General features: G+C 41.4%; 1 protein-coding gene across 6 annotated transcripts in view; it reads left to right on the top strand.

Moving 5' to 3' along the window:
• Prorp (protein only RNase P catalytic subunit) overlaps nucleotides 1–9,361 on the top strand; it is a 134,263-nt gene that overhangs the window by 43,357 nt on the left and 81,545 nt on the right. For all 6 annotated transcript variants that reach the window (XM_008832914.3, XM_008832916.3, XM_029563454.1 and 3 more), the window contains one exon: nucleotides 5,132–5,239. In XM_008832914.3, the coding sequence (XP_008831136.1) occupies nucleotides 5,132–5,239 (108 nt within the window). The remainder of the gene's footprint in view (nucleotides 1–5,131; nucleotides 5,240–9,361) is intronic.

Raw genomic sequence — 9,361 nt, 5'->3', positions numbered from 1 at the left:
TCCTGCATTATCTCTAGGGGGTTCTCATTGTACTCCTCTAGGGGACTATTGGAATTTGGTGGGGATACGTTATTTTGGTTTTTCATGTTATTATTTTTTCTCTGTGATTTTGACATGTGAATTTCTTTTGTGGTTTCTGATTGTTGTGTGAGACTCAAGCCTTCAAGTTTAGGTCTGCTTCTTTTTCTGAACTTTATGTGTCTTTGTGTTTGACTTTTGGGGCATGAAAGGCTGGTTCCTCTAAGCTTCTGGTTCTCTCCTTTGAGTTTATATTGGAGTGGCCAGATTGCTTTTGTCTTCAGGAGTTCCCACAGAGGCCCAAGTCAGATGACGGTCACACACTCTCAGGCTTTCTCCTAAGGTCTGGATCCCTCCAGGAAAGATTTTGGCCTCAGGATTTTGAGGGTTGGACTGGCCTGGGAGCTTGGCCCAGGAAAGATGCTGGTCTAGGGCGGCTGGTGGCAGTGCCACCCAGAGATGCAAAGGAAGATGAGAGCGGGATGTGGTCCCAAGGGCTCCTGGTTACTGCACTGAGGAGCTGGGTTGGCCTGGATGCAAAGGATCAGGAAGAGGAAAGGTCAGCCCCAGCTCCAGGAAGTGACTGGTGGGTGGTGCAGGCCCAGGTAAGCAGAGGGAGGTGAGGGCGGGGCCAGGACCAGAGGGTTCCTGGGTATCTGAGAAGGGAGAAGGCACTGAGTTGCTCTGGATACCAGGATCAGGAAGCAGTGGTGGTTCCCCAGGTGTCTGGGGCACCAAGAGAAGGAATGGGACAGGACCCAGGCTAGGAGGAGAGACCAGCAGGAGAGATGGGAGGGTGAGTGAGGCTGGGGGAGTCAAGGCATGGAGGGTGAGTTTGACTTACCCTGGAGAGAGGCCTGGGGGTCTGAGAGAGGCCTGCGGGTCGTGCAGGCCCAGGCAAGCAGAGCTTAGTCTCCGTTTTTAAAAAGCTCATTTTTGCCAGGTATGGTGGCATATGCCTGTGATTCTAGGGAGCCTGAGGCAGGAGGATCACAGGTATGAGACCAGCTTGGACTATATAGTGAGAACCTGTCTGAAAACAAAAACAAAAAACGAAATGTCTCAGTTTTCTTTGTCTTATCTTTAGACTTCAACTTTCCAGAAAAGTATGTGCCTCTTATTTTGTTGAATGTCTCTGAATTTAGATTTATCTGTTGTGTCCTTAGGTTAAATTTCCTGAATGTATTTTTGGCTAAAATGCCACAAAGTTATACTGTACCCTTCTCAAAGGCTTCATGTCAAGAAGCTGCCAAATACCAGTGAGGGCTGCAATGCCCAGCGCATCATGGGAAGCAAGCCCACTTCCTCTGGTTACACCCCAATTCTCCACAAGAAGTCTTCGCTTGTTATGATATTGCAGAGAATTCTGTTTCCTCTCAGAATCTTCATAGTTTGAGCTTTTAGGTTTATGATCCATTTTAAAATAATTTTGTATGTGATATGAAAATAATTTTAAAATAATTTTGTATGTGATATGAAATAGAGATTGGGAACAACTTTTCAATATTTGCCTTACTAAATTTATTTTTAGGTGGAAAGGGGATAATAATTTTAAATTATTTTGACTTCTATTTCATTTTATTATTTTACTTTCTTCTATATTAAATTTGTGCTTCTATCATCTTTGGCCTTTGATGCCAAATATAAATTGGCTCTTTTTTAATTTTTTAATATTTCTTTGTAAGTTAATTTTTGATTAACATGCCAAGAAATGGGCTTGACATATATGTGTATATATAATTATATTTATTCTTATTGATCCCTCTTCCTGCCCTTCCCCTGCCCTTCCCCTTCCTGCCCTTTCCCCTGCCTCCTCCCTTTAGACTCCTCCCCCACTTCTTGTAGTCCCCTTTCTGCTTTCATGTATTCTGTAACCCAAGCTGGCCTTAAATTTCCCCAGTGCTGGGGTTACAGGTAGCAGATATCACCACCATGCACAGCTGGTTCTCTGACTTCTTTTAAAATAACTGTATTGCCAGGCGTGGTGGCGCACGCCTTTAATCCCAGCACTTGGGAGGCAGAGGCAGGCGGATCTCTGTGAGTTCAAGGACAGCTGGGGCTACAGGGAGACCCTGTCTCAAAAAGACCAAAAAAATAAAATAAAATAAAATAAAATAAATAACTGTATTAATTCAACTGTGAATCTAAAAATTTTACAGCCACTTTTGAAAATTTGGAAATTATTATTGAGTATGTTAAAGCTGTAATGTCATGCTTCTAAAAAAAAATTTTTTTTTTGTTTTTTGGGTGTTAGCCTGAGCCTTTAACGGCCAAGCTATCCCTCCAGCCCAATTGTGGTGGGTCACCTGTCCTCTTGGGGATGGGAGTCGTGTCAAAGAATTTTCAGCCATGTTTTTTAAAACTAATCTTTTCAGTGTCGTGTACCATGCCACTTTCTTTGGTGCCTTCAGATAGATACATGGTTGATTTTGTGCACACGTGTGTGTGTGTGTGTGTGTGTGTGTGTGTGTGTGTGTGTGTGTATGGGTGTTATGCCCGCATGTATGTAACTGCAGTGCCCATGGAGGACAGAAGAGGGAGGCCAATCCCCTGGAACTGGAGTTATGGACAGTTGCTATCCACCATGTGAGTGCTAGGATTCCAGACCAAGTCTTCTGTAAGAACAGCCAGTGCTCTTAACTACTGAGCTATCTCTCCAGCCCACATGGTTGATTTTTTATCTAGAGTCCCCATTAATATTTGGTATTCCAGTATAAGCTATCCTATCTTTACCAGAATTGGGGTTCCCTCTTCCTTTTTTTCTCCATAGCACTCATCTCATTTGACTTTTAACATGGTTTATTTAGTTTATCCTTACATTAAGCTCCATTAAGCTAGTGGGGTTTGTCTTTTTGGTCATGTAGTATAGTAAGTGTTCAATAAATGTTGAGTGGTTAGATGGATTTTCAGTTCTTCAGAAAAGCCAATAGCAGTGGTACATGCTTGCAATTTCAGCACTCAGGAGGCAGAGGCAGGAGGTCCAGAGTTCAAAGCCAGTCTGGACTACATAGTGAGTTTGAAACCATGAAAATAATTTTCTTTTTTTTTTTTTTTTTGAGACAGGGTCTCTCTGTATAGTCCTGGCTAGCCTGAAACTCACCATGTAGACCAGGTTGGTTACAATTCACAGAGATCCCCCTCCCTCTGCCTCCCTAGTGCTGGAATTAAAGACATGTGCCACCAAGCCTGACCAAGAAAAAAATCATTAAAAGTATCTATAAGGGGCTAAAGAGGTGGCTCAGCAGTTAAAAGCACCTGCTGCTCTTCCACAGGACCCAAGTTTGATTCCTATCACCCACATAGCAGCTAACAACCTTCCATAACTCCAGTTTCAGGGGATCTGACACCCTCTTCTGGCCTCTGCAAGTTTTGCACAACATAGGTACACTTACTTAAATGCAGGCAAAACACTCATATACATAAGATAAAAATAAAGAATTTTTAAAATATTTTATTTATTTATTTTCTGTGTATGAGTGTATTGCATGCATGTATGTGAATGCACCTGTGTCGTGAGATGCCGTGGAGTTCAGAAGAGGCCTTCGAATTCCCCTGGAACTGGAGTTAAGGACGGTTCACAGCCACCATGTGGGTGCTGGGAATCAAACCTGGGTCCTCTGCAAGAGCAGTCAATGTTCTTAACCGTTGAGCCATCTCTCCAGCCCCTTATTTATTATTTTTATTTTATGTGTATGAGTGTACTGCCTGCATGTAAGTGAGTGCACCCATGTTGTGCAATCAGAAGAGGGCTTCAGATTACCCTGGAACTGGAGTTAAGGACGGTTTGTAGCTGCCATGTGGGTGCTGGGAATTGAACCCGGGTCCTCTGCAAGAACAGTCAGTGCTGTTAACCACTGAGCCATCTCTCCAGCCCCATAAGTAGTTTTTTGTTTTTGTTTTTTTTTTTTTTCAGGCAGGGTCTCCCCTGTAGCCCCAGCTGTCCTGGAACTCACTATGTAGACCAGGCTGGCCTTGAACTCACAGAGATCTGCCTGCCTCTGCCTCCTGAGTGCTAGGATTAAAGGTGTGCGCCACCACGCCCAGCAATAATTTTTTAAAAAATAAAATAATTTGGGACTGGAGAGATAACTCAGCAGTAAAGAGCACTGGCTGAGGACCTGAGTTTGATTCTCAGCACCAACATGGCAGCTAACAACTGTCAGTAACTCTAGTTCCAGGGGATCCGATACCCTCTTTTGACCTCTGCAGGCATTGCACAACACAGATTCGCTTACATTATATGCAGGCAATACACTCATACACATAAAATAGTCAATAAAAAATTTAAAAATATCTATAAGTAAGCCGAGCTTGGTAACACACATCTTTAATCCCAGCACTTAGGTGGCAGAGGCAGGCTGATCTCTGTGAGATTGAGGCCAGCCTCGTGTACATAATGAGTCCCAGGACCCAGACCCAAAAAATTAAATTAAATCAAATTAAATTTAAAAGTTTCTGTAAGTAAACAAAGCCTATAGATGGCACACGAGACGGCGAGAAGCTCAGAGCCTTGCTGTCCCACAGCTGCTGACATCTGTGCCTGCTCACTGCTCTTCACAGGACTTCAAATTTGTCACATTTCATGATCTTCATGACTACCGTGTGTGTCAGTTTAGCAATCAAGATAGTCTGACTGCAGAGCAAAGGAAACTGCATGTGAAGGGCAAAGAGATTCTGGAATGTTGGATCAGTATGTGCGGTTTGCATCCAAAGGCTGCCCTTTTTAGATTTTAGTTTGGAAGGATCTTTTGTTTGCTTGTTAGTATGTGTAAGTTTTTATGAGGAATGTCTTGAATTATAAAAATGATGATAATCACCTTAATGTGTTTACAGTGAGGTCCTTGCTAAATTCTTGTTAGGTTTGTTTGATGCATCTTTAGACACGGTCTCCTGCGTCCCAGGCTGGCCTAAATTTACTGTATAACTGAGGTTGATCCTGGACTTCTGATCCTCCTGTCTCCACCTCCCAAATGTGAGATTACATACCCAGGTTTATATAGAACAGGGGATCAAGGCCAGGGCTTCATGCTTGATAGGCAAGCACTCTACTGACTGAGCTACAACCCCAGCCCAAGTTCTTGTTAATGTTTTCTCTGACGTTTTTCTTTTCCAGGAACTGAAGAAATTTAAGAACTTTGTAGACTCCTGTCCCCCTTTTGATATTGTTATTGATGGACTCAATGTTGCAAAAATGTTTAGAAAAGGTCGAGAATCTCAAATTGTAAGTATAAGCTTTATTCTTATTCTCTACCTGTCAAACTATTTCTTCTAACCATTGTGATCTTACTTGAGACTCTTAGCTCAAGGCAGTTCAATTAAAACTAAGCACCCTCATCTAAGATCAGTTTTCATCTCCGACAAGTGTGTGGCTTATAAAGGTCTAGAATAAGCTGGACGTGGTGGCGCACGCCTTCAATCGCAGCACTCTGGAGGCGGAGGCAGATGAATCTCTGTGAGTTCAAGGCCAGCTTAGTCTACATACTACGTTCCAGGCCAGCTGGGGCTACAGGGAGACCCTGTCTCAAAAAGACCAAAGAAATAATAAATAAATAAATAAATAAATAATAAATAAATAAATAAATAAATAAATGGAGTAAGAAATTAGAAGTGAGGATTAAAAGAGAGATGGTATAACTAAAGGCCAGGCGGGCTCTTTGTATGGCCTTCAGCTCACTTTCTCCCTGGCTTCTACATTCTCCTCCATGTTACTCAGTCATTTTCCTATGGCTCACTCTATTTGAGAATTAACAATGGGTCAAGATACACTACTAGTCCCTTGTTACCTAAGTTTTGTTCCGCACATTGGATGTTTGTAAAGTATCCCCCGCCATTGTTTTTTTCAGCGTGTAATCATTTGTTTTATCAATGTGTAAATGTGCTAGCAGTTTCTCGTAAGAATACCATGGTTTCTCACCGCAGCAACAAGCAGTCACGTTGCTTCCCATCTTACAGAGTAGAAAATTAAGGTTAATTTTGTACAATAGGTCCTTAAAAAACAACCAGGGCATCAAAATTAGACTGTAGATAGCTCCTGGATTCCAGGCTTGTGGCTCTATCATTGCTAAATGTGCCATTCATGTATAGTTGAAAGGTGTTATTTCTTAAAAATTGCCCCCAGCATAATAAAGGCTTTTTACTCAGAGATTCTGCTGGTCTAGTTTAGCCATTTATTCTCAGAAAAGTTCACATGTACAAGCAAAGGGCAAGTTTGATTTACAGGCATTTCTTTAAATGCCTTTCATTTATATTTGAATCTTCATTCTTATGATGAATTGTGTGTGTTTAAAACCTTTATTTGCAAGCCAGGTATGGTGGCGCATGCCTTTAATCCCAGAACTCGGGAGGCAGAGGCAGGCGGATCTCTGTGAGTTCAAGGCCAGCCTGGTCTACATAGTGAGTTCCAGGGCAGTTTGGTCTACAGGGAGACGCTGTCTCAAAAGGACCAAAAAAAAAAAAAAAAAAAAAACCTTTATTTGCAAAAGTCACACAAGGAATTTGTGTTTTGTCGTGGTTGTCTGTTTTGGTTTGAGACAGGGCATGATGTAGATGAGACTGGCCTTGACTACCTTTCATTTGACTTTCACTTTTCTACAAAGCACTGAAAATTAGCTTATCAAATATGGCCTAAATTGGACTAATGTCAAAGATAGGTGATGGACATTATTCCTCAGCCTTGTGGGACAGAAGTTCATGTATGAAAGATTCTGGCAAATTTGGTAAATAGAGGGGCAAAGAACAAAAGACCAACCAGCATAATGCATTTGTGAGTCCTTTTGTGACTTACTCTTCTTTTGTTATGTTTTATTTTGTTTTGTTTTGAGACGGGACTTTCCTGTATCCTCAGCTGGCTTAGAACTCTCTATGCAGACTAGGCTGGCCTCAGTCTCAGAGTGCCACCTGCCTGTGCCTCCTGAGTGTTGGGATCAAAGGTATGTGCCACCACACCCAACTTTAGTCTTATTCTAACTAGTGCCTTCTCACCTGTCAAGAGTGGTTTCCCAGTTTTTCTAATCATCTTTTAGAGAGTATTTTAATTTCGAAAAGAATAGATTGTCTGGGCTGGACATGTAGCATACATGAAACCCTGGATTCCATTCCCAGCAGTCCATGCACCCGGCACGGTAGAACACACCAGTAATCCCAGCTCTCAAGAAGTGGAGTCAGGAGGAACTAAAGTGCAGTGTGATACTTGGCTACACAGCAAGTTCAAGGATACCCTAGGCTCAGTTTTCCAATTTATAGGAAGAGGATAGAATATTCCCTATCTACTAAATTTGTGAACATGTAATGAGTCAAGATAATGCAAGCACTTTACACACAGTACCGTACAAGTGTAGTTATGATTATAATTACTACTCAAGCAAACTCCCAAATGGAACAATAATTCTTGCTTTCAGTAAGCCCTCATCTGATAGTTTAATTTTTTTTCTATCATTGACGACAATGAAAAGTACTAAGTTCTGCCTTAACATTAGACTTGGTCTAAGCCAGATATTCAAGTAATAATTAATTGTGAATTAAAGTCAGTACTATAAAAAGCATAAGACAAAACATAATAGTACTGTTATATTTCAGGGATTGGGGCTATAGCTCAGTGGTAGAGAACTTGTCTAGCATGCATGAGGCCCTGATTTCTATCCCAGCACCACAAAAGAAACAAAGAAGTAGAAGTAACTTTTAAACTGATATGATGGTTCACACTTGTAATCCCAGCCGTCTGGAGGCAGAGGCCAGAGGATCTCAAGTTGGAGGCTACACAGTGAGTTACAAGCCGTCCTGAGCTACTGAACGACATACTCTGTTGTCAGGCATATTGGTAATGTTCTATTTTCTTACTGTTTTTTGTTTTGTCTTTTATGGACAGGAGGTTCAGGTAGTCCAAGCTGGCCTTGAATTTATTTTGTACCTGAGAATGACTTCGCACTTCTAATCCTCCTGCCTCCACCTCCTAAGTGCTGAAATTGTAGGTAATTATAGGCATGAGCCAGGAGGCCACACTTCATTTTTCACTATGATAAGTAATGCTTAGAAGAAAGTTCTGTGGAGGATTCAAGGAATTTCTTTGAAACAGATTACCAGAAATAGAACTCTTGACTCAGAAAGTATAAAGAGTTTCAAAGGCCTCACTCCAAATTGCCAAATTGCCTTCAGAGTTGATTGTAGCAATTTATTGCCACCAACAGTATTGTAACAGTGTGCAAATATAACACATTTGTTCACTGTTGCTTATTACATGATTGTTTCAGCTACTTAAATCTGTGCCCAGCATCTCCTAAGTGAAAAGAAACTGGGCATTTTCCCTCCAGTTTTTAAGTCAAGCAATTTTTTTCCAGTGCTGGGGCCCAAACCCAGGGCCTTGTTCATGTGAGATTAGCACCCTACTGTTGAACTGTATCTCCAGCCCTGAAACAGATTTTTTCAAATCTGGAAACGAAGTTTAATGAATTGTTTCCAGAAAGGAAATACTCTTTTTTAAAAAATATTTTATTATTTTTTTTAAATTTTATGTGTGTGTGTATTCCCTGGATGCTGTGCAATGCCCGAGGAGAACAGAAAAAACTGTCGAATCCCCTGGAACTGGAGTTACGGACAGTTGTTAGCTGCCATGTGGGTGCTGGGATTCGAACCTGGGTCTTCTGCAAGAACAACCAGTGTTCTTAACCACTGAGCCATCTCTCCAGCCCCAGAAAGGAAATACTCTTAACTGTCATCTCCTCCTCTTTACCTATTGCTCCACCCCACTTCTCAACTGTACAAAAAAGAAATATTAGTTCTGTGAGTCTTGATTTTTGGCCTTCTTTATGTACATAGGTTTTCAGATATTTCCTTTGAACTCGTGTACAGATCACATATGATCTTATAAAACTGTCTGCATAATATGCTACAAATTCTTCTTTGTCCCCCTGTAGTACTGGTTAACTGCATATCTGATATTCTCTGTAAACTCAGTAATGAGAAAAGAAGTTTGCACTCATTATTTAGAGAGTTTCACTATGATCACATACCTTGATCTTAGAGCTTACATTTCAAGTGTAATAGAAATTAAGGAACTAAAAAAGGACAAGTTTGGGGGCTGGAGAGATGGCTCAGAGGTTAAAAGCATGTACCGCTGTTGTAGAGGACCCAAGTTCAGTTTCCAGCACTCACATCAGGCAGCTCACAATCTCTAGTAACTCCAGCCCTGGGGATCCAAAGCCTCTGGCCTGTCACCTGCACCCATGTGCATGTGCAGACTTACAGGCACACACATATAATTAAAAATAAAACATTTTTTTTAAAAAAGAACACAAGTTTAATTGTGAATTGTTTTCTCCATTTTCAGATGTATCAGACAATTAGATGA

Source organism: Nannospalax galili, unplaced genomic scaffold (genome assembly GCF_000622305.1).
Source record: "Nannospalax galili isolate Female #2095 unplaced genomic scaffold, S.galili_v1.0 scaffold816, whole genome shotgun sequence".
NCBI lineage: Eukaryota > Metazoa > Chordata > Mammalia > Rodentia > Spalacidae > Nannospalax > Nannospalax galili.
This window is presented reverse-complemented; position numbering and strand designations above follow the sequence as displayed.